Source organism: Mustela putorius, unplaced genomic scaffold (assembly GCF_011764305.1).
Source record: "Mustela putorius furo isolate JIRA1106 unplaced genomic scaffold, ASM1176430v1.1 tig00000139_pilon_pilon_pilon, whole genome shotgun sequence".
Classification (NCBI taxonomy): domain Eukaryota; kingdom Metazoa; phylum Chordata; class Mammalia; order Carnivora; family Mustelidae; genus Mustela; species Mustela putorius.
This window is the reverse complement of record NW_025421293.1, coordinates 2662022-2687500: the sequence shown is the minus strand read 5'-3', so window position 1 is coordinate 2687500 and position 25479 is coordinate 2662022. Positions and strand designations below refer to the sequence as shown.

General features: G+C 49.9%; 1 protein-coding gene across 8 annotated transcripts in view; it reads left to right on the top strand.

The window, feature by feature from the left end:
- AUTS2 (activator of transcription and developmental regulator AUTS2) overlaps positions 1-25479 on the top strand; it is a 1068100-nt gene that overhangs the window by 749672 nt on the left and 292949 nt on the right. For all 8 annotated transcript variants that reach the window (XM_045075220.1, XM_045075219.1, XM_045075215.1 and 5 more), the window contains one exon: positions 17830-17859. In XM_045075220.1, coding sequence (XP_044931155.1) covers positions 17830-17859 — 30 coding nt within the window. The remainder of the gene's footprint in view (positions 1-17829; positions 17860-25479) is intronic.

Here is a 25479-nt window from a genome sequence, read left to right as displayed (position 1 = left end):
TAAAAAAGAAATAGACCTTCTTAATCTGCTTTCTTTGATTACTGGTAAAGTTGAGTACTTTTCTCCAGAGGTTTATTAGCCATTCCTATTTCCTCTTCCATGAACCGACCTCTCTGCCTTTGAGGGGAAGAGGGAGTTTCCAAGGGCTCCTGGAGAAAAGAAGGCCTGGGGGCAGGAGCTGCGGGAGCGGGGCTGGGGGGAATGAAGAGCCTCCCGGGAACCGCCAGAGGACCCCTGAGTTCCTAAACCTGAGTGGGGCTTTCTGTAATCTACATTCCTTGGCTACCTTCTTATTTGTTCTGTTAAATAGTTGGGATTTTTGAGAGGGGCTCTTCCCATTCCGCTCAAGCCCGTGCTCATCGTTCTTCCTGGGTGGACGAGCAGCGTGCTGTTCAGTGTGGGGGTGGGGGGGGGGTTTGGCTCCGGGAGTCCCATTGGTTCGCGGTGCATTGCTGTAGATCTTGCCTGAGTCTTTTACGATTCCTGCCACCCAGCCAGGAGCTGTGACGGCTCTGCAACCTTCCTGGATTTAAATCTGTCGCTCGCGTTCTCCTCGTGGTCTTACAGAGCAGCAGAGCCCGTCCATACTGATGTCTTCATATCATTCTCTCCTTCCCGGATTTATAGAGTAAAATAAACCCTCTGCCATAGAAATGCTTATTGATTACTGAAGTACATAATAAAGCCTAAGAATAAAGTAGGACCAAGTAATGGGTCCCGTTCCTGGCGGATGACTGTAAACCCTGGCCTAGGAGGCTCCCTTTTAATTAGGCGTCCAAATAGTAGGCAGTGAATGATAGAAACCAGACAAAAAGAGTACGTACTGTGTGATTCCATTTATATATAACTCTAGAAAACATACAAACTAAGCTGTAGTGACAGAAAGCAGATCCGCGGCGGGGACAGGGAGGGGTGAGGGGGATCAACAAAGGAGCAAGGGAGCGACTTCGGAGGGCTGGGGAGGCGCTTCCTGTCTCGGTGGGGGTGACGGTTTCGTGGGTGTGTACCTGTGGACAGACGCGTCGGACGCGCATTTTAAACATGACCGGTATAGTCTTGTCAGGGACAGCTCAAGAAAGCCATTAAAGCCACTTGGAATAAGAAGTAAGCAGTATAAAGAGACAACCCGTGGCTCATTTTGTGCTAGAAAAGTTGTTCTCTTTTCTTAGGAAGCTCTATTTTAAGGAATATTTAGGAGGACTTGTGAGACTCCGTTTCGCCTTCACATTTGGATAAATGGGGGTTTCAGAAGACCGAATGGCGCCATCAAAACTAAAATCAGACGGCCTGACAGAGGCAAGAGAGAGCCCTGTTCTCTCTGGATCCCTTCTCCTTCCGTATATCCAAACCTTAAAGATGGCTTTTTATATACTACTTTTGGTAAAATAAAAGAATCTGGGGGCTCTAGAAAGCATCATTAGTTCTCTTCTCCCCCGGCTCTTTCTGCCGTTTTACCGCCCAACCCCCCACCCGGGAAGGGGTTCTCTAAAGAAGGAAGGGAAAGGGGTCCAGAAGGTCCAGAAGGTGAGCGGTCTGAAAGGGGCAGCCCCTGCACACGGAGAGATGTTTGTTTCCCTTGCATTTTCACTCTCCATTTTTGACCCAGTGGGAAACGCTTTACAACGTCGCCATGCCCTGGTGCTCTGATGGCCTCTGTCACAGGGGTGGTGTGACAAAGGCCAGGAGACAAAGCACAGGAGGCCAAAGACGGGGCCTGCCTGCCGAGGCGCTGGTCCATTTCTCTCTCGAACGTTGTTTCTCTTCTCCGGCCTCACGGGGCGTCACTCAGGGAGACTGAAGCTGGAATTCGTACAACCCCTTTTCAGTCCCCTTGATTTTAATCAAAAATACACAATTATTCTCTTCCTCCAAATAGAGAAACTCAATCCCCATTTTAAATTCAATTATTGTAATTGCAGCATTCAGAAAAATAGCACATTCATTTTCTAATAAGAGATTGTGGGTACCAAATTACTGCATATAGTATGTCAAAACAGGAAACTTGAGACTGGCAGACCAGTGGGTGTTCTTATCTTGGCGATTTGTGCTTTCTTGCCGACAATTTATAGTAATCCTACCCTTCCTTGTTTATGATTTATAAGATAGGCTTTCAAGCCATCCTAAAATCCAGGCTGTTGTTAGGTACAATTTAATTTGAAATTCCAGTTATGAAGATGATGGATTCTAAAGCGGGGCAGGAGTGAAGTGCCTGGTAGGGGAAGGGGAAAAAAATCCGTTTCTGGGTCGTCTGGAACGGGAGGCCACTTTGTCTTTGGACCTTCTGGAACAGTCCTCTCACATTTGCAACTCAAGTCGTCTCGGGCCGTATTTCTGTTCCTTTGGCTATGCCTTTTGCTCTCTTGCATTTTTAAACCAAAACAACAGGTCTGATGGGCGGGTGGTTGCTAATGGGACCGTGACATTCCAGCAACGTGAGAGCCCCGTGCTGTCTTCCCTCTTCAAGTCCGTGGTCGCTTCAGTTGGCTTGAAGTGAGTCAAATGTAAAGAAGAAAGATTTTAGGATTTTGAGTCTCCTGAGTTTCTTAAGAGAATAACTTAAAATTGCATTTCTTCGGGTGTACGGTGTTAGTTTCTTCGGAGTTTCTTTTACCTTGAAATTAATTCTGTGTCTTTCTCGTACACACATTCAGACACCCATACTGTCAGACACTAACGTCTCCGTTCCGTCAACCACTGGACCTTTCTCGACCCCCTCAATTACACAGTTTCCGTGACACCTGCCCTCAGATGGTTTGCTAATGGGATTTACGACGTCATTTTTGCACATGTATGTACGGAGCACCTTTCAGGCATCAGATTTCGGAAGAACAGATTAGAAGTAAATGCTGACCAATGGTGTTGAAGAGGCAGAGAAGTCAGAGAAAGCCTTCATGCCTACGGGACACAGGAGGCCTTCCCGAGTGGGATACAAGTCGTCTGGCCCGTTTGTTGGGTGTGCCTACCAAGGGCCCGGCATTTGAGTTAAACTCCCTCCACCAGTCTCGTGTGGGTGATTACCAACGCTAATGCTCCCAGAAGCGTCTGCCTCCTCCCAAGGTTACTCCGATGGCAGGTCTCGTTAGATAAGTCCTTAAGTCGGCCTCATGTATATATAAATTCTGGGCCAAGGGCTATCCAGCTAGCCCCGAGCCCTGAGTGCTTGGAATCCCTGGACAGATTTCAGGACGGCCGGCTTCCTAGCTGCACCGATAATCCCCGGACATTTGAGATGCCCCGTCTGTCTAGTCATTCATTTTGCCGGTTTGAATTTGAGGGAACATCTTGCTAATATCAAAACCCACAAGACCTCACTAGACCCTGCATAGTCGACAAGTCTGACTCAACTCCCATATCTGGGCATTTTACTTCCGTTTCTGTGCACGGGTACCTGGCTGCTCTTTGACCGAAGAACAAATCCAGGTTGTATCCACACAGAAACAGGTGCCTCAGGAACCTGAAGGAGCACTTAGAAAATTAAATTGTGAGGAGACTCACCTTGTGGGTGTAGCCGTACCTCATGGGACCGCCCTTCCCTTCGTGGTGCCTCACACACCCCTTGTTTCGCACGTACTGAATTGAAGGTCTGGGGCAACCCGGAATTAAGCAATTCTGTTGGTGCCATTTTTCCAACACCGCTTGCTCAGTTCATCTCTTTGTCACGTTTTGGGGATTCTCGTGGTATTTCAGACTCGTTCCTTTTTATTGTATTTGCAATGGTGATCTGTAATCAGCAGTCTTCGATGTCACTGTTGTAATTGTTTTGGGGTGCCCTGAACTGTGCCCCCACCAGGCGGTAGGCTCACCAGGTAAAGGTTGTGTGTGTTCCGACTGCTGCACTGCCTGGCCGTTCCCCCAGCTCCCTCTCCTGGGGCCTCCCTATTCTCTGAGACCCAGTGATTTTGAAATCGGGCCAGCTGATAACCCTACAGTGACCTCTGAGTGGCCAAGAAAGAGCCACAAGTGTCTCCCTTTAAATCAAAAGCTGCAGATGATTGAGCTTAGTGAAGAAAGCTCGTTTAAAGCCAAGACAGGCCGAAAGCAAGGCCTCTTGCACCAAACACTTAGTCAAGTTGTGAATGCAAAGGAAAAGTTTTAGAAGGAAATTAAAAGTGTTATCTAATGAACACGAATAAGGTTGAAGCAGCCTTATTGCTGACATAGAGAAAATTTGAAGGGTCTGGATAGAAGATCAAACCAGCCACGGCATTCCCTTAAGCCAGAGCCCAATCTGGTGCAAGGCCCTCCCTTGTTTGATCCAGCAAAGGCCGGGAGAGGTGAGGAAGCGGCAGAAGCACGGTTTAAAGCCAGTAGGGATTGATTTAGGAAAGAAGCCACCTTCCTAACATCAAAGTGCAAAACTCGAAGCTGCGAGTGACCCAGGAGATCTAGCTAAGATCGTCAATGAAGAAGTTGCGAGTGACCCAGGAGATCCAGCTAAGACCATCAATGAAGAAGCCGCAAGGGATCCAGAAGATCTAGCTAGGATCGTCCATGAAGAAGCTGCGAGTGACCCAGATCTAGCTAAGATCGTCAATGAAGAAGCCGCAAGGGATCCAGAAGATCTAGCTAAGATCGTCAATGAAGGGGGCTGCATCAAACAGTAGACCTTCATGTAGATGAGACAGTCTTCTTTTGCAAGAAGATGCCCTTGAAGACTTGCATAGCTAGGGAGGAGACGTCAATGCCTGGCTTCAAAGCTTCAGAGGGCTCATACAACTGGTGACTTTAAGTGGAAGCCAGCGTGAGTGTACCATTATGAAAATCTTAGGGCCCTTCAGAATTGTGCTTAAACTACTCTGCCTGGGCTCTATAAATGGACATGAAGCGTACGTAACGGCATGTCTGTTGACAAATGGTTTACTGAATATTTTAAGCCCACTGTTGAGACATACTCCTCAGAAAATAAGAATCCTTTCTTTCTTTTTCTTTTTTAAGATTTTATTTATTTACTTGACAAAGAGAGAGATCACAAGTAGGCAGAGAAACAGGCAGAGAGAGAGGAGGAAGCAGGCCCCCCACTGAGCAGAGAGCCCGATGCGGGGCTCAATTCCAGGACCCTGAGATCATGACCTGAGCCAAAGGCAGAGGCTCAACCCACAGAGCCACCCAGGCACCCCTCCTTTCAAAATATGACTGCTCATTGACAATATACCTGGTCACCCAAGAGCTCTGATGGTGACGTAGAATGAGATTAATGTGATTTTCATACCTGTGAACACAACATCCATTCTGCAGCCTGAGGGTCAAGGCGTCCTTTCAACTTTCGAATCCCATCACTTAAGAAGTACATTTCATCAGGCCGTAGCTGCCATAGGTAGTGATTTCTCTGATGGATCTGGGCAGCATAAATGGAAAACACTCTGGAAAGGCTTCACCGTACTCAATGGCATTAAATACATTTGTGATTTATAGGAAGAAGTCAAATATCGACACTGAGGGGAGTTTGGAAGAAGTTGATTCCAGTGCGCATGGATAACTTTGACAGATTCAACACTTCAGGGGAGGCAGTCAGCGCAGGGGTGCTGGAGCAAGAGAACTGGAGTTAGAACGGAGCCTGAAGATGGGGCTGCATCGCTACCATCTCGTGCTTCCTCTGCATGAGCAAAAGAAGGTGGTTTTTGAAGTGGGATCTGCTCCTGGTGAAGATGCTATGAAGACTGTTGCAATGGCAACAAAGGACGTAGAAAATGACATAAATGTAGTTGGTAAAGCAGCAGACGGGTTTGAGAAGATTGGCTCCAATTCTAAAAGAAGTTCTCCTGCGGGTGAAATGCTATCAGACGGCATCACGTGCCACAGAGAAGTCGTTCATGATGGGGAAGGTCAATCGATGTGGCCAACTTCATTGCCACCTTATTTTAAGAAATGGCCACAGCCACCCCACGGTTCAGCACCAACCACCCTGATCAGTGCGCTGCTTGGCCACACGGAGGCAAGACCCCCGACCAGCAAGAAGAAGACTCACCGAAATCTCAGATGATGGTTCACATTTTTTCACAATAAAGTATTTATTAACTAAGGTGCGTACGTTGGGGGTTTTTAGACATGGTGCTGTTGCACACTTAATAGACTACAGTGTCGTGTAAACATAACTTTTATACGCGCTGGGAAACCAAAAATTTCATTTGACTCACTTTATTTCGATACTCATTTTATTGCAGCAGGCTAGAACCCAGCCTGCGCCATCTCCCAAGGCATGCGTGTGTTTTATCAGTGAAATGAAACCGTTTGTTATTCTACTTCGGGAGGGAATGATAGTTTGTTTCTGTTTCTGCTTCTTTGTTTGGGCTGTTGTTTCTCCTTCTGTCCAGTGTAGTAGTGAGTCTTCAAACACCTCCCAAGCAGAAATTCTTACAGGATGTGATTTCCCGTCTGGCAATAAAATCATAAAGAAATTAAACCCAACATTTAAATAACGGCCCTTGCCTCATCTCCGTGTGTGATATAGCATTTCTTTCATGAAAGAGTTGGACAGAGCAAAGCTCTTAGTATTTCTTTCTGGCTGCTTTCACATGCTTCAACTCATTTCATTCTAACAAAAATCCCATGTATGTACCCTTCCCGTTTGCTGGCTGGAAAAGAAGGAAGGTGGCCTCCAGGATATTGTGTGTCTTTGCCAAGACTGCATGGCTGCTAAGTTAAAGGGATCAGAATTTGAACCTAGGTCAGCCTCAGATTTCATGAGCTCTTTCCTGAGCCAGGTACTGTGCTAAGTTGTCCTCCGAAGGTAAAGCTGTCTGGCGTGGGGTAGAAATGGGGCTGGCTGCCTGCATTCGCTGCCTCTTTTCGGTTTCTGCCTGCCTCTACCCATGCCAAGCAATTAATCAGAAAGATGTTTTTCAAGTAGTCTCTTTGCACAGGGCATGAGCGAGCGACAGGGCTGTATTGTGCGTGCTGAGAACACGAGCTGAGGAGGACAGACGGGGTTCAAGTAGTGCCTGTGCCATCAGAAGCCTTCACTCCTCCTCTTGAAAACACAAGGGTCTTAACACCTCCCTCCCTGGGCTGTTGTCAGAACATTCTTTTTAAATGACTGATGGCTGTCGGCTGGCTATTGTAGGGGAGAAGAGGGTTCGAGAGAGGGTTCCTGTGCAGGATGCCTACCCGGAAAGGGCCGCGTGGCAGAGATAAGATGTGACACCCACGTCGGGAACCAGGCTCTTCCAAAGTAGAGGGCTCAGAGCTGCTGGGCTGTCACGGGCCCTCCTCCCTCTCCTGTGCTCCCCGCGGCGAGGAATTGAATCTTGTAGGTGCTACTTAGCACGGAGAGCAGGAGCTGCATCCCGCACCCCACAACGTTAGGGGCTGGAAGGGTGTGCAGCAGCGTCATTACCGGGGAAGAGGAACTCCGAGTCACAGGCACTTTAAGAAAGATGCTTTGACTTTGAGTGTTGGAGAAAATAGAACAATTACCTACTGAAGGCAAAGTGGATGAAAAAACGTCTCTGTTCAAACCGCCCGATCATTTAATCTGCACAGATTCATCGTGCCTTCCCGAAGGTGGTTCAGTCCAGACTGTCTGTTCCTTTCCCAGGCTAGGGCACACGGCGATCGCCCGAGGGTCCCCACGAAAGACAAATTTCCAGCTCCAAGAGGAGACGCCTCTGAGGGCTTGTCCTTCAGACATATGCAATGAGGAGGAGGGCGAGGGGGGGAGGGTCCGTAAATCATCAGATCAGTGTTGGGGTCCTTAAGACAGCCCCAGGCCCTGTGAGGCTTCCAGGGACAACCAGAGTGCTGTCGAGGAGCTCACCACCTGCCAGGGGAGCAAGACTTAGAGATGCGAAATCAATGAAGAATTAATTGTGTTCTATTGGAACCTTAGCCAGGTCGCTTTCCTGCTCCTCGCAGCATCTTCTTAAGAAAAAAAGAGATACTCCGTCTTTGTTGAAGAATGAATGAATGCCTGCTTTCTGACATCTGCAGAGCGCCTCCTACAGATGACGCATGGGTCTGCACCTTTTTTTTTTTTTTTAAGATTTTATTTATTTATTTATTTATTTGACAGAGATCACAAGCAGGCAGAGAGGCAGGCAGAGAGAGAAGAGGAAGCAGGTTCCCTGCTGAGCAGAGAGCCCGATGCAGGGCTTGATCCCAGGACCCTGAGATCATGACCTGAGCGGAAGGCAGAGGCTTAACCCACTGAGCCACCCAGGCACCCTGGTTCTGCACTTTTTAATGTCATATATATACACACACACACATATACACAATAATTTTATATATATAATAAATAATTTTATAAATATATATTTTAATATAGATTGAATATATGTATATATACGTTTACATTATATGTTATATATTATGTATATAAATATACATAGTATGTATGTATGTATATATAAAATTACATATTATATATATAAAATTACTGCATTTTATACATATACATAATTATTGTGTTATCTATGTGTGTTTTATCGTTGTATGTTTATGAACATGAATGCTCCCAACAGCCCTGGGAGGTAGGTGCCTGTCAGCAGCCCCATTTGGTCTCAAATTAAACCGAGGGGCAGAAAGGTCCATTTCGTTGCCTGAGACCCTCCAGATCGTAAGGAGCAGAACCAAGATTTGAACCCAGGCAAGCCGATCCCACAGGTCAATGTGAGAGAGCAGATGGGCTTTGCAAGAGCCCGTTGCCATTTTTGGTTCGGACCGAGCGCCACCAGGCTGTGTTATCTGCCTCTGGCTGTGGCTTTCCCGAGGCTTGGAGCTGCCTTCCCCTTCCCAGCACCTGGACCGGTGCAGACCACCCCGTGCACGTCCCACCTTCCCGGGCCCTGGCCCCGCCGGGTCTCTCGTTTGTGGTCCGTCATATGGAGCACATTTCCAGACGAGGACGGTTGCTGCGCCTTGAGGACATGCGCACGGCTCGCCCTCACCTGTCAAGCATGATCTTGTATTTTACCAGGCCCATTATGAACGCAATCTTTCTGTCGAAAATTTGCATACCTCCTTTCTTGAAAAGTAATGACAGCAATTTCTTTCCCTGCGCTCACTTTCTGAGTGTCTCATTTAACGGCACCTGTGAAACCGACAGGCGCAGAGATGAGAAGTGAAAGGGAGCAGTTGATTAAATCATCATCAAGCCGGGCCTCAGAAAGTCAATTCTGCTTGCCGTCTGCAATGATATCCTTTTATCTTAAAGTAATGAGCTATGGCACTTTTGCATCGGGTAATGCGATAAGTTCTATTAGCATGTTCCATTTGCCTCACAAGCAAGGGCAAGTCATTTTAGCTCGCTCGTATCGCCGCAATCAAAGCAATTGGCTTCCCAGGCAGAGAAGAAAGGGGAAAAGGCTCAGGGTGATTTCTATGGATCACAACACAGCGGAAAAAATAGACTCTTGTATTATTTTAACCCGTAACATGCTTTTCCTTCTTACTCATCAGCAGATTTGGGTTTTATTAGCTCGCACGGGACTCGGAAAAGAACCAAGGTTTGGTTGAAGCAAACCCAGGGGGCCCAGGCCCCACCCAATGGAACAAGCAGCGGTGAGCTGGAAAGGGAAAGCCGTAGCGTTCCGGGGGGTCGCAGACGGAATGCCGCCGGGAAGGTCTCCCTGGCCATAATCATACGGTGGTCTCGTAATAAACTCTTGCTGCACGCCATCTTCAAAGTCGTCTGTAATCGGTCCCCAGGAAGGTAGGGATTAATGCTATTGATGACTTAGAATCAGTAAGTCAATGACAGAGAGGCAGAAGATCTGTTGCTTAAGCTTCCAAGAGATCATTTACAAATCACCGGGCCCTGGACTGTCAGTTTCACCTTTGGACGAGAAACTCATTTTTCTCATTTTGGCAACCACTGAGGCTTGCGGGCTCTGGGTTTTAAGTAAATTTCATCTTTGGGGTTTATGTATGTTTATACTTGGCAAAGTGTGATTTCCTTTCTTCTAAGGGGGGGAAAAAAAGCTGAACTCCAAAGATTTGTGAAATATCCACTTCTTCCACTTCCAAAAGCCCAGCAATATTTTAATGAGCTGAGTGGAAATTTACAGCATACAGATTGTTTTATGAAATATACCTGGATTTGAAAGTGACAAGAATGGGGAAAAAATGTTGAAAAGTCATCTGTGACCTTTAGAACTTCATTTTTGGACAACTGGATTTCCGGCGATGTATTTGTACTGCTAATGGGTGGTCAGAAGGAGCCTAGCACATAGTAGACACTTTTTAAAGTTATTTGTTGAATGGAAGTGTGTGATCATCTGAGAGACCCCGGAGGAGAAGAAGAAGTGTTCTGTTAGCCCCTCAGATCGCGTTGGCTGTTTGAGCCCTGGCCAATTCAAGCTGAGAACTTGCAAAAGTGCCAGGTTCTAAGAGCTCCCCATAGGAATAATAGGTCACCAGTACAGAATTCCAGAAGCTTCTGAAGATTTGCTCTGCTTTCTGCCTCCCGAACAGCTGAAGATAGGTAGACCTTATATTATTTCCTAATGCACTCGTTTTGTGACCGTCAGAAGCTTTACTCTCCTCTCTTAAACGACTGTTTGGCAAACAAATCTTTCGATCACGCTTTTGCCCTTTTAGAGCTATTTTGTTTGCTCGGGCATCGTTCCTGCTGAGGTGGAAGGGAAGAGAGCCAATGGCATCGTGTTACCATCAGTAAGAGCACCGCACACCATTTTCAGGATTAAAAGATCCCTTTTATGTCAAGGTTCCCAATAGCTTTGAATTTCACTGCGAGCCCAAAGCCAATGTGAGCTCGGTGTAAACAGTGTGAAACGGGGGCTTTGTGGGGTGACAGAAGACAGACAGCATCAGAGCTGCCATATGTGGACCCAAAATGGCACCACGTTCTCGCGCGTGCGAGGAATTGGGCAGACGGGAAGGTGGTGGCGGACATGCTTCCTGTCACTGTGCCGCTCCCTTGCTTCTTTAAATAAGAAAATAAGTGTCATGTTTTCTCTAGGTGGCTTCTCCTGAAATTGCTTTTAGGTGAGGGATGTCTTTACAGTCGCAGATAAACCGCCGGCCCCAAAGGGAAATCGATTTGTTTTGTCACTGGCAAAGTTAAATTGTACTTGATGTTAGACGTTGTAGTTTACAAGTTGGGGTTCTCCCTCATTTTGCTCTGATTTCCTTTAGGCAGAAAGAAGAATAAAATAACTTTGTTCAGTGATGGCGTGCAGCCCTGACATCTTTGGTGGCAGTGATAAATGGATTTGAGATACAAAATAACTGTTCCCGCAAGGTCCATTGAGCAGAATAGAGAGCGATGCCCTCCTCAATGTCATTGTCGGTGATCTATTCAATGATTGCCACTTTCTGCTTAAGAATGCATTCCATCACGAGGTACCTGGAATCCCATTGTTCCTTCGTCCGAATGAGGCGGAGAGGTGTCGCCCACCCTGACGCCTTTCGATTTGGAGCCGAGTCTTAGAACAAGATACTGAGATTCCCAAAGGGAAATGAGAAATGCTAGCTTTCGAGGAATACACCTAAAATCGTCATCGTGTCTTGTCTGGGCCTTTTAACGGAAGGCATTTCTCCCTGGGCCCCAGCGCCAGGCTCTGCTAATGATTTTGACCCTGCCCCCTGTGCTCCAGCCTCCGCCGCACGATATGAAGCCGTTGACTTAGGCGTGGTTTCCCACACCTTCTTTCTTTGCAATTACTTGCTTTTTCAGAATCCCAGTTTGCTTATGTTACCTGGAATCAACCACGGGTGTGAGGAATTCTGCAGAGGAACAAGGTGGATTTGTCAATACCATCGAGCACCTTCCACCTTCCCTATCCCAAGGCACTGACTGCCCTGATCTGCCCAGAGCTTCCTCTCTAGTGGCGATGGCTCTCGTGGCAGACAATGAAAATACAGTATTTTGTAAGGGACGGAGACAGAAGCAGTTAATTCTAAGACGAGTACTGTAGTTGTAAGAAATCCTAATTCTAAGAAAAGCATTGGATAATTCACAGAGCAAACTGCATTTGTGAGGGTAGAATTCCAGGCAGAGGGAATTGATGAGCACAAAGATAGTAGGTCCCGGGCGTGTGAGCGAGTGTGCCCGCGTGTGGCGAGGGCGAGGGGTGTGTGAAGGTAGCGCTACTCGAAGTGGAGCTGCAGACAGAGGCCGCGCCATGGGCCCTCTCGCTCAACTGTCTGCTGCGAGATTGGCGTGGCCGCTGAGAACAAAGCGTTTGGAAACTTTTATAGCAATTTAGTGGAGTAATTTTGTATCTCTTAAACATAATAACACATATTTTTTATGTCTTTGCTTTTCTTTTTCATTTTCGTAGCAATTTATTTTTTATTATATCTTACAGAAGCATCAGTCTATGATGTTTGGGAAATTAAAGGAAACAAAACAAAAACAAATGGTCCTTCGCCACAGAGAGCTTGAGAGGCCCTGTGCTGGAGGAGCGTTGGGACGTGGGTGACAGGCCCTGTGCTGGAGGAGCGTTGGGACGTGGGGACGTCACGGGAAGCGCTTTCACGGCCGTGGGAAGTGTCCTAATGACCGAAGGGAAACTGAGGAGATCCGCCCTGGTCAGGAAGGGCTTGGGCGAGAAGACGGGGAGACCAGGGTCCCTGAAAGCAGGCCTTGGCCTCTTGTCATGAGAAAACAAAAGGCTGAGGGGAGCCGTGGCCGTGGTGGTGGAGGCGGGACACATTCAGGAAGCAGACCAGTCACATGGTGAGAGAAGGTGGGTCCGTCGAGAACGGAGCCAAGGGCGGCCACAAGACTCCCCGCGGAGACTGACCGCTGGTGGCGTCCCCATGGCCCCGCGGGAGAGGGGCAGGCGTGGGGGGAGCGGAAGACCGCGGGTCCGGATTTAGGCGGACGCCCGCTCGAGTCTGTTTGCAGGGCTTCGGGAAGGGGGCGCAGCCAACCAGACCTACGTTGATGACCCGTAGGGTGGACGGTGCGCCCTGACTCTGCCACACGTTGTCGGAGTCGTTCACGCGTGCTGGCTTGTTTTCTTCTGACCGTCCTCGGAGGGCAGCGCCGTGGTTACCCACATTTTACAGATCAGTAAACTGAGATGCGGAGAACTGAGGCAGTCCTCCCCGAGTCACGCCGCGGGCAGGCCGTGGGCATGGGCTTGTGTAGGTCGACATCAACATGGTAGATGGGATGAAGGCGGTCTCTCAAGGCTGCCCTGGGAGTCACGGGAAACAGGAGGACGGCAGTTTCAACTCTGGGGAGACGGTGACATGAAGGGGTATGCAGAGGAGGAGGGGCCGTGAGAAGGTACTAGGGAAGGGGGCATTGGTGAATGTGTATGAGGGGAACCTTCCAGAACGTTCAGTCAAGACGATCGCGATAACAGCACTGGGGAGTTTTCTTACCTGATTAGTTACGATCCATATAGTGGATTACAGCACAGGTGTTATATATTTATATATATATATATATTTTTTTTTTCTATGTTATATATTTCTTTTTGTTTCTTTTTTTTTAATTTAACTTTATTTTTTCAATGTTCCAAGATTCATTGTTTATGCATCACACCCAGTGCCTTTTTTTTTTTTTTTTTAAATGATGTGACAGCAAATTTCGGTCATTAAACAAAATATTTGACACATTATGTGAAAACAGAGTAGGTTAAATACAGTAGAAATTTATTTTCTTTTCTTAAAATGTGTGTGAGGACAGAGGAAACACTGTAGGGAATTCTACAGGTGTACTGCTATTTTCCTAGGCTCATGGGTGACTTCTAAAAATATCTTCAATAAATATACACTAATTTTTTTAAAAGATTTTATTTATTTATTTGACAGGCAGAGATCACAAGTAGGCAGAGAGGCAGGCAGAGAGAGAGGGGGAAGCAGGCTCCTGCTGAGCAGAGACCCCCAATGCGGGGCTTGATCCCAGGACCCTGGGATCGTGACCTGAGCCCAAGGCAGAGGCCTTAACCCACTGAGCCACCCAGGCGCCCCAAATATACACTAATTTTTAAAAGGAGAAAATATTGGGTGGGTACGTGGGGGGAGGGGTTGACGCATTTAAAGGGTGGGCAGGAAGCACTAAAGGAAGCAGTTGGCCCCAGAATCTCCCTTCTGATGTGTGAACCCAGAGGAGACAGAACTGAAGGTGGTGTTGGGGAGATGGCTTCCCATGCCGGCCGTACTGTGCTCCAGCACTAACCTGTTTCTGAATCGGGCTTTTGAGGCGTATGGCTTGGATTTCCTGCTCCTCTTTCCCTCTCTTGTCTGTGCTGGGTTTGGGTCACGTATTTGTCTGAAGACGCGGCGACCAGGGATTTTTCCTGCCTGGCCTGGAAGGCCTACTTGTTCCTTTTCATTTCTTGCTTTGGAAATGGAGGGAGATGTTTTCAGTGTCTCACAAAGGCCTTTGAAATCCGGTCCTGGGGAGTACCCTGCTGCCTCAAGTTGGTCGTGAGCCTGCAGCCTGTGTGCTGGGACACCAGTGCGGGACCCTGGCGTCAGCGTGCTTACAACGGTCCCATCAGCGCTGATGGGACCCCGATTGTGCCTTCGATGCCGCACAATCTTGGCCTCGTGCAGAACGGAGGCCTGAGTCGGGACGTGGCTCGCGGGGAACCCTGTGAACTGGAGCTGGCATCTGGGGACCGGGGAGCAGACACTTCTTCCTTTGACCTTGCAAGACCTAGAACCATTTGGCCTAAAATCCACAACGTGCGGAGCTCAGGGCGTGAAAGCCGCGCAGTGTATTAAATGTGAATTTAGACCCTGACTTCTGCCCGCACCGACTCCATAAAACAGCCCCTTTTTCAGAAAGCCGGCCTGTAAACGGCTGCCAGCGAGGCAGAAAGACTCCTTAGGACCGTGGCTGGCTTTCCGTCTGGGGTTGTCAACAAACCCCCTTTATGAGTGGCGCGGACCTCTTGCATGTGTCGAGCTTCTGGCTTTTACGGAGCATGTTGGGAGCCAGGCTAGGCGAGCGTTAGGCGCTGTTTGCGGAGTGCGTTTATTGCCTTTGCATAATTTATGAGCTGGAGGGGTTGACCATCATTCGTCTCTGCCAGGGGCTGGCACTCGAGGCTCCGGAGAGCAGAGCTGTAAATTGGATGGTTCGCTCCTGCTGAGCCCACGGCAGAGTCCTCGGGTCAGTATGGGAATTTAATACCAGAAATGGAACTGTTTTCTCAGCGCACCATGTGGGCCCCTGCGCAGCAGAGCCTGTTTTGGCAGACTCTGCGACTGGCCTCGTCGAGGAGCTGTCACTCACCCGGCATGTCGTGTGGGGAGCTGGAGCATTTTTAATCGGCTTGGCACCCGTGCTGCTTCCATAATGGACACCAGTAGGTCTCAGTTCTTCACCATATGCTTAACTCTGGAGACAAGGTGCTTCTGGGTATATCAGTAATTACTTGATGTGGAATTAAGTGGACCTTGAAATTAGAACTGGACTGTTGGAAAGCAGAAGGCTTAACACTCTGATACAAATAACCATTCCCGGGGACATACTGCTGTTAGGATCGGTGGGGGGCGTGGACAGCGGTGGCCCTTTCCCAGCCTGCCCACTCCTTCGACCCCCGGCACACCAGTCCTTGGGGACGTGGGCAAGGGCTGGGCCACAGCCCTCAGCTGTCACTGATTACCTCACAAGGCGGCTGTGAACATCTGGGGAGATGAACCCGCCTGGCAAAAACACCACTTCTCCCCCCCACCCCACCCTCTTCTGAATCATGCTTTGTCACTCTTGAAAATGTGCCCAGAACTTAGGAACCTCAAAGAAGCCCTAATTAAAGGCAAGGGTGGGGGTGGGAATCACACAATGAGGAGAAGAGAACTTCATCTCTGGTGTTCTGGGCCTTCAAAGTCTTCATCTCACCTCTTGATTTATTATAATAGAGAAGTCGCTCGTCAGACAGAAGTAAGCTTAGACCATCTGAGTTTGGAAGCCTGGTCGAACACGAGTCAGTCGTACTTGGTAGAAGCTTGGTCGCTGAAACTCTGATCGCCCTATGGCATGGAGGGGCCAGTATAGACAGTAGAAAGTGTTAGAACCTACTAGTCTATGAGTTTGTGATGTGAGTTCCCAAATACTCAAAGTGCAGAGAGGGTAAGCTGGAAAGAGGAAATCGTCCCCCAGTCATGTCTTGTAACAGCAAGATGTCCATTCGGATGGAGTTGTCGTTACTCGCATTTGGGAGCGCTCGAACAGTGGTTTAAATGATAAGGTAACTCATTTTTATCTGAACAAGTGTCCAGAGGCAGGCCGCTCTTAGGTTGGTTCAGATGTCTCCATTGGGCCACCGCCATCTTGTTTTTGTACTTTTGTACTTTCGGCTGCCTCATTTTCGCAAGGTGGCTGCTGCAGATCTGGACATCACATCCTCCTACAACCATGTTCAAAGGCAAGAGACAAGTGCTTCCTGCTTGTCTTCTTTTTTTGAGGAGAGAAAAAATTTTCAGAGCCCTCAGCAGACATCTCCTCAAGTCTAAGCCAGGAGTGTGTCTTGCGGCCTCCCTTGGCTGCCAGGAATGTTGGAAAAGAGAGCCTACCTGGCTTTCTTCAGTCTCAAAATGTCGGGAGAAGGGGTTTGTAAATAACTGTGGGTATCCAGTCAGTCGTGGCTATTGTAGAAGTGAATTCATTTTCTGTTTCTGTTTGTAGCTGCACCAACTCCCGTGTCCAGGTGGCCACACTAAAAACCTTGGCATCGTCCTAGACTCATCCCTCTTCCTTGTTCCTCATGTCCATGTGTCACCACGTCCTATCGGTTCCACCTTCAGAAGTGCCGGGCCATCTGTTCCTCCCTTTTTTCAATCATGCGTCACGCTGGTTTTGACAGTGTCGTCACGGTTGCCAGACCGGCCACCCATGACCCGTGTCTTCCCCCACAGCGCGTGGTCTGTCCTTCTGTGCCCCGTGGGGAGAGTCGTCCTGATGGACTGTGGCTCTCACCACACCACACCTCTGTGCGGCGTTTGTGTTCTAGCTTTCTCTCTACTGCTAACCTGAAAGCGGCTCTAGGGCCAGTCCCGTGTCTCGATGGAACATCTGTCCGCGTAGCAGTGCCTGTCAAGGACTGCTCGTCTACAGACAAATACGTTGACCTGCTGTGCATTCGCTCCGACAAAACACATCCCCCTTTTTAAGATCCGACGGATAACGAACACTGTTGGTTTAAAAAAGAAAATGTGGTTTTTATCATTTCCCTTTCACATCTAATGAGTTAACTCATTCTCTGGTTATTCCAGACTTAGCTCACCGGTTGGAATTCGGGATCTGTTAGGTATGATGCAAGTCTGCAGCCTTAACACGTACTTCTTTGCCCATATTACTGATTTACTTCCCTGACCTCCTCTTGTCCTTGGTATGTTTTCTGTAGAGAACATTCCCTCTTTCTTCTGGGCCTTAGGAAAGGCAGCCACCACAGCTGGTGAACTCTGCCCATTATCTCTTCCCTTCAGGGTCCACGTGAGAAAATGCAGCACCCAGAGGTTTTCCTCTTTTTCTGGGTAAAAGCACCAGGAGAGACATAATCTTTCACGTTAGCTGGAGGCAGAAGGTCTCCTTCTGAAGGTATCAACTGACCCTGAATCCCACTGAATGATCCTAATTCCCCTTAGTCCTGCGGCTGGATTGGTTTCTCAGTGGGCACCCCCGTCCCGTGTTCTGGGGTGCCCACCGTTGAGATCAGGCACCTTGCTGGACCGTGTCCACGGGCCGCCAGCAGAACCGCGGAGTGCAGGCGTGGACGAGGCCAGCGCAGCCGCTTCTCCGAACTTCGTTTCTCATTCGGTTTACGAGTGTTAGAGCGGAAGAAGCTCTGTACAACTCAGCTAACGTTTCCTAATTCCTTTATTTGTCTTTATTTTTTTCTGTATCAGAAAACAAGAATCTGCTCAATGTTTCCACTAACCCTTATTCTCTTTCTTTCTTTTCAGTGTGACAGCGACAGTGACCAGGAAGAGAAGGTAAGACCCCCCCGCACCCCCCGCCCCACCATCGTGGGCGCAGTCGAGCACCGTGGTTCCTGCACCCAGTCCCAGGGTGGTGGGATGCCGGCTCCACACTGACCACAGCTTTTCTGCTCTGCAAGACCCGTTGCGTTGACACAGCGACGTTGCCTGTGATAAGAAATAACGTATTTACTTTGTGAGGTCCATTTTTCTTTTTTTTAAGTGCCCATTAAGATTGGGTATATGTAACATCAAGTGTTCACTTTAGAGATTTTTGAAAGAGGAAGCTATTTTGATAACCATCTGAGTTTTCCTTTTTAATCCTTGACCGGACGAGTAAACGTGCTAGTCTGCACTGATAATGTCATTTCTCCATTTCTTTTACTGGGCTCCCTGCTTCTTCCTGCTTTTCTATACATCGTGGCCTTCTTGATAGAAATACGAATGGTGTGTTTTGGGGCCTGTCGTCATGGGGTGAGGGGGCTCTCCTCGTCCGGGAGACGGCCAGGTGGGCGGGGGTTCTTCCTGCAGGGCCGTGCGAGGCTGATGGCCGCCAGGCTCTGTGTATCCAGGCCACATGGAGCTTTCAGAAGATCGGATCACGACCCGGTATAGTGAACTTTTCCGTGCCTGAAGCAAAGGGATGGTTTGCTCTTTCCTTCTAGCCGTGCCAGCCCCCACCCCAACCGGACGGCTTCCTCATTTTAGTCTTCCTTCCGTATTTCAGAAAGCGTTCCCTGAGCTCCACGGTTTCCGTACTGCCTGGCATCGGAAGGAAGGGCCCCGTAACCCCCCGCCGGTTTCTGGGTCTGTCCTGCGTCTCGCTGGGTTTCTCGAGCCCCAGCCTCCGCCTTTCGCGCCCCGTTCGCTCGTGGGTTTTACTCAGAACCGGGCCGCCCGTGTTTGGTCGCGTCTTCCCGCCCAGGCCTGCAATTCCCCCTCCTCTGCTTCCGGCCTCCGAGAGATCCGAGGGCTCCTGTTCCGTCCTGTCGTTAATTTGAATTCAGCACATGTAGCCTGTTATAAAATGCGAGACATCATCATTGGAGCAGGTCAAGCATATTCAGATGGAGACAAATGGTGCTTATTTGATTTCCTTAAAATCAGGAAATGAAAAAAGTGCTCTCTGGAGAAATCATGTTCTGCCTGACTTGGATGATAGACCAATGCATGTCCCCTAGATAAGAACAGGCTCTCGCCTTGAGGTTTTTATCTCTGAAGGACGGCCCGGACTGTCAGCTAGCTGACATGTGCATTATCTGTGTCATTTTAAACAAAGTGACCTATGGAAGGGTGCGCTGTGCTGTGACATGGTAATGGGCTGTTGGATGACAGTGAAAGTACACACTGCAGAGGGGCTGCAGAGGGGCTGGGGATTATTCTTTTGTTTAACTGACAAGTAGGCGCTTCCTTCCTGCAGCCCCCCGGAGGCTGAGCTCCCCGCGAGGGGGTCCCCGGAGCCTCGGGCACCCGGCGTGCTGTGGGCGCTGGAGGCCGTTGGGCAGCAGTGGAGCCCGGGGTCTGAGGCGTGCTGCAGCCGGCTAGGCCCGTTCCCCACGGCGGCCTTCCCATCGTCCCGTCGGGCGGCCCGGCCACCCAGGGAGGGACCCGTACTTCCTCGCCGATCCAGGAGATCTTTTAAAGGTGGTATTTGATCTCACCTTCCAAGCTGGTGGCACTCCTCCGAGGGGATGAGCCTTCTTCAGGGTTTCACGTCCAAAAGGATGTGCTTTTGGAAAAGGCAGCGCGAATTCCTGAAGCGCCAGCCGTGGGCGAAGGCGGTGAGGTGGTCTGGTGGTGTATTGCGCGCGGGTGTGTCCGCATCAGCCGTCTCGACCTTGAATGCACAGCCGAGTCACCGGGGCGGTGGGGGGACCTGCAACCCCTGATGCCTGGGCCTCATCCGTGCCCAGTTACCTCGAGCCGCGGCAGGTGTCCAGCGCCGCCTGTCGGGATCATCGCCTGACTCTGGCGATTCCAGAGTCACCGGAGCCGTCTGTGGTTTTCAGAGTGCTCTGGGGGCCCGGGCGTTTCCTGTAGCCAGCCACCCCTCCCCGGGTCCTGAAGGCCGGCGTCCTCACGGCCCTGGGTTCCCGCTCAGAGCGAAGGAAGCGGCAGAGCCTCTGCGCAGACGGCTGGCGGTGGGAAGGAAGCCAGGGCCGCACCGCTCAGAGCCGGGGGCACCTGGGGAGGCCACAAAGGAGAGAAAAGAGATTGTACAGCGGGCACACGAGCCGGGCGCCGGCCAGCGAGGGGAGAGTGCAGTCCGGCCCGGTGGCCCGTGGTGTTCCCGCAGGCCTTCCTCCGCCCCTGGAGCTGCCGCTCAGCCGCACTCCCATCACCCGTCCCTGCCCTGCCCCCCGGTCTCCCTCCAGAGGGCTCCCAGCAGGAGCAATCAAGACTGTAATTGCAGCCGTGCCTGCTTGGCTCTGGCACAGTTAAGACTGTCAGGCTTCCCCTTTTGGACTGAGATCGTCTGCTGTTTATCACCGACGTTCACACCATCCGCCCAGACTTCTGCCGCGCGCCGGGGCCCGGGCCGCTGTCAGCCTCTTCTGTGCCAGAGCCTCTCGCCCGGGCCCCCTCCGAGCCCCACAGCCAACTGGGGCTGCTTTCATGCGCTGCTCGGAGGATCGGAATTGCTAATGGGGGAAGAGATGCCACTCGGTGTCCTGGGACCCCTTCGACAGCCTCACCAGGGATGCTGTTGGAGGCAAGAGTGAGACTTGTAGGGACCCGCTGGGATTTCTCTCCGGAAGACCTGTCATTCTCTTACTCCACGGGGATCTGCTGCACTGGCGGGCTAAAATTAGGGCACTGTATTTCGCACAGCTGACTGAATTAAGATAAACTCTGCTTTCCTCTGATACGAAGTTGTAATTTATAAAATGATACCCTTACTAATTAATGTGGAAGTGACTGGGAGAGGGGCGAAGAAGACAGGGCTCTCCGTGCCTGCGGGAGACGCACGTGTGTGTGGCAAAGGCCCTGAGGAGACACGGAGCAGGGTGCCTCTCGCCACCCCCCTCCCGCCGCGCGGGCACACGTCGCATTAGTGGCAGAGAACCCGGAGGACTTTGCGAAGGCAGGCGATGGCGTGGGGGCTGGAGACGGCTCCGGACGCCCCGAAGCGTCTTCGGTGTGGGGACAGTCTTTCCTGCACTTGGGGTGAAGAAAGGAAGAAGCTCTTTGCCCCGTAATCGCCCAAATGAAGCAGTTAGTTGCCTCCCACTCAAAGTGCGTTGCTGTCGAGAGAACAGAGAGACCACGTGCAGGTTTCCACGTATTTGGTCCACGTTTTCTCCAGTTTCCTCTCTTCCCCTCCCCGGCAGCAGACCCCCTTGCTAAGAAACACTCCCTATCTGGTTATGACGTCGATGTAGAGATTGAAAGCGATTCTCCCTCCGTCCCCCCAGTTCCTGGTCACTGTGTGGCCACAGGACAAAGCTGGTCGGAAGGTGTCTTGCCCGGTGGTCACGCACGCGGGCCTCCGGGTCTGAAGGCTCTGGCCTGGCTCTGCTCTCCCACTTCGCGGCAGCGGACAAGCCTCAGTGCTCCTGTCTGCCGAATGGGATACCAGCAGCCCCGCCGCAGTTGTGTGACCATTAAACCAAGACGCTGGGCTCAGCTTCTGGTCCGTAGTCGGTGAGCGTAAATGTTAGCTCTCCTGCCGCTTACTCGGGGTGCGTGAGACTCGCTTGGGAAATGAGGAAGGCTACCCTCCTCTTCAGAGAGCTCACGACCCACCCGAGGTGCCAGAGGATGGGGGGTGGGGTCGGGCGTGTGTTTTTCACTCAAACCTGAGGCTCGGCCCTCATCCCCAAGGGCGTGTCCTGTTACAGACTGAATGGAAGTGTGGGGAAATCTGGAAGGGTCCCCGTACAGTGATTTTTAAACTCCTTCTCCCAAATAGCAGGCTTTCCTCTGGCCACAGCCCGGAGCCCAGAGCAAGCGAGCTGTCCTGCAGGGTCGGATGGCGGTTCGGTAGACTGTGGGCCTGGTACTCTGCCGGGCTCTGTCAGTTCCCGACACCCATCCCGGGAGAGAGGGACCGGTGCAGTGCCTCCGGGGTGGACCCGTGAACAGGATTCCTGATGGTACTTTCCTCTGTCTGGGCTTTTAACACCCGGAGAGGGTCACCTGGTCCCCGTGACTTGCTCCCAAGAGATCGGGACAGCCCGGGACCCCGATTGTCTACAGCAGCTCCCTGCACCGCTCCCACCTCCCCTCCCCCGCCCCGTCCCCGGCGTGCACACACTTTTTGCTGCATCCTCATTTTTTGATTCATGATGAAATGTGTTGTGTTTGATCATTCTGTGTTCACTTGCGTGGGAAGGGGGCAGCTGCTAAGAAAAGCAGCGAGAAAATCAGCGGCGGCTTCTGTTCCTAACTCCACACAAACCACATGCCTCACTTGGCTTCTGAGGGGCTCCGAAGCTGCGAGATGTCGAGCTGCAGACTGGGCATGTGGCTTGTGCTTGTAGCGGAGGAGTCCAGCCTCGACTGGCTGCGATTCACACTTGGTAAAGATTGTGCCTCCTCAGCAACGTTCCAGAAGGAAGCTCAGAAGGCCCTCGTTGCTGTAGAACCTCCGTTCAGTGCTCGGGTTTGAAACAGGACCTGCTCTGAGCAGGAGACAGTGAGAGACACTGTCCTGTCTTGCAGCTGGAAACAAGAATCTTCGCCCACCCCCCCACCCCCTTCCAGTTTCATAGCAGCAAAGCAAACCGCCACCCCCAGAAGAAGGGCAGGGACCCGCACTCTCACCTTTTATCCCCGCACTTACCATAGCGTCTGGCACAAACTGGGCGATCAGTCGTGTTCATTCTTCTCGCTCAGTGGGCATTTCCTTTCCTGGATATCCATCTCCAGATGGAGGGTGAGTGGAACCGTTCAGAAAACGGACGCCCGGACTTGAGTGTGCTTTGTGTCAATCCCGGGGTTTAGTTCCCGGACTCGAGCGGGTAAGTGCTCTCGTCTTCCAATTTCTGGATTTCCTTTACAATTTTATTTTCTCCTGAGATGCTCCTAAGCCATTTATAAATTTGCTAGGTTATCTGGGCAGTTTCTACAATTTTTGGCCGAGTTTCAAGAGCTTTCTATTTGGGGCACCTGATTTCCTTCATGCCCGTCCACTCGGCTGCTTCTTGCCCCTCTGCGCTTTTGCCCAGGTCAAAATGACATTTTCTTGTTCTTCGAACAATCATCGTGTCTCCGGCTGATTTAATCCCGTCATACCCATCCAGAATTCCTGTTCAGATCACGCTGGGATTAAATTTCTACTGCAGATTATTTGAAATCCGGACCCTCGTGAAGTTCCTCTTTTTCGTATCATAGAGTTGTCGCGCAGAACCAGAAATTGCTTCCCTGACAATGTGTTCGTAGCATATCTGCCCATTACTATCATGCCATATGCCTGAAAAAGAGAGGTTATAAATATACAGATTTTTTAATTAAATATAAATCAGTAAAAGGAATACTCAGGACTTACTGGAAATTGGTCAGACACCGTCAGCCAGACTCTCATTTCTTAGACTGAATAGTGAAAAACAGGTCCTGGATGTTCTGTGGTTCATCTTGGGAGGGTTTTGGAGGATGCCCAGAAGACCTAGCTTCTGACTTCACACTAACGAGCTGTGCGGTCTTGGGCAAGTTACCAGATAGGGCTGAGCCTTGGTTTTGGCATCTGTAAGGTGAAGCTGGATTCAGTGATCTAACACTGAATGGCCTGATTTCCTGTGTGGCCATTTTGCTAGGCTCCAACAACATGGCATCCCAGAGGGAAATGAATGCGTCCTTGTGTTTTCTCTTGGCACATGCAGAAAGGAGATTCTAGAAGGAGTGTCTCCATTCTTTGTTCTGTAATTCCTAAGAGGGAATAAACCTAGTGGGTAGGTTGTGGCACAGCTGTGTCGACTCTTCCAAGTAACTAAAGGAAACTTGTACAGGCCTAATGTCCGAACAAGGTCATTATCGGTTTGTTGGGTCACTCATGCAGTCATTCACGTCGGCTATGTTTTTTTCCCGAGTGTCAGTGAAGGAAGGTGGGCGTTGCTGCCTGGCTCTGTTAGGGGTGTCCCTGTGCATCTGTAGAGAGGGGGCAGGGCAATTAGTAGTTCAATCTCTGCTCCTCAGTCACCCTGTCAAGGAGAGCACGGGAACTAGTGAAGAGCCGGCTTACGTGATATGTTTTAAGAACCCCCTTGACAGGTAACAAGTAGTATTTGGCCTGTGAAAGGAATTCTTGTGGGGATTCCGGAAATCATGTGGGGTTGAGTTCACGATTCTACAGTCCAAGAGCAAAAGTCAGCTGCTTTCTCTTAGAATGAACCATTGGCTTGGACTTTACTGCTGACCTGCGAGAAGGTCACAAGGCCAGGGAAGAGGTAGTGGAGGCGAAGGCTTTCGTCCTCATTGACCGTTGACCAGTTGACCATGAACCCGAATGGGCAGGAAGCTCGTGAGCAAAGCCCTTTGTGCTAGTGATGCCCTCAACAACACGTTCTATGCACGTGGCTTTTCATAGGGTGTAACCCAGGTTGGGTTGCTCTTTGGTTGTCAGAGCAGTCTGTCTTGTTGTGTCCCCAGGAAAGACATGTGAATTTCTTTTTAGTCCTGCACATGGGTATTTGTGTATGTGGTTACCTCGGTTAATGCGCCCTTGGCAACTTCTGGTTGATAATGTAGTTACAGTTCACTGCTCCCTATAATTTTGCCGTTCTAAGGTGTAATAAAGGTAATAAAATCTCTGTAAGGCTGTATTCATAATTAGCCAAATTTTAACCTTGCGGAAGTCCCAAAATTCAGTGGGTTAATAATGTATATTACCTTTCTTCCTCTTAGTTCTTTTTCTAATCAAAGCTACAGCTGAGAGGGTCAAATTGCCCACCCTGTATACATCGTAGAGATTTTCCTTATTTCTTGGTCACAGAATGTAGATGCTGTTCAGTTCTTGGGAGCTGTAAATCAATGCGATTGATTAGATAATTAGATAAGAGGAAGAAATGCCACTTCACGGTGGAGAGAACGGGGTACTATTCAAAACACTTCTACAAATGTCATCTTCCATCACCTGTTTAAATATTTATTGTGGGGATCTCTGGGCATCTTCATATACAACACTGTTGATCATCTAAACTGCGTTAGACTTGTGACAGATCCGATCAAGGACCTTGTCTTCTCCAGTGTGTATCATCATTTTACAAATGATGAAAATGAAATGGAAGAGGAAGTTGAGGAACGGAGCCGAGATGTGAACCATGTCTTAAGATTCCAGGATCTGGGCTCTTTTCCCCATAACATGCTGCTTCCCTGTTCATCGGGGTGAGTTGGGATAGGCCCCAAAGTCCCACCTCATAGCCCTTGTGGTATCTTTCTCCCTGTGCCTCCCCCTCCTTCTGCTAGAAGAGACCGAGACTGTGTCTCACCTATTCACCCACAACCCCACTAGCTCCGAAAAGTTCAAACCTGTCAGTTGTTCAATGACTATTGAATAAATACAGTTGGGGCTCACTTACAACTCAGATGTGTAAGCTCTTCCCAAATGTGCGTCTTTAAATTTGACCTAGGAACTGCCCGTCCAAGGCGAGAAGGGCGCTCTACAAAGTATATGGGTTTACTCTTGCAGATGCGAGG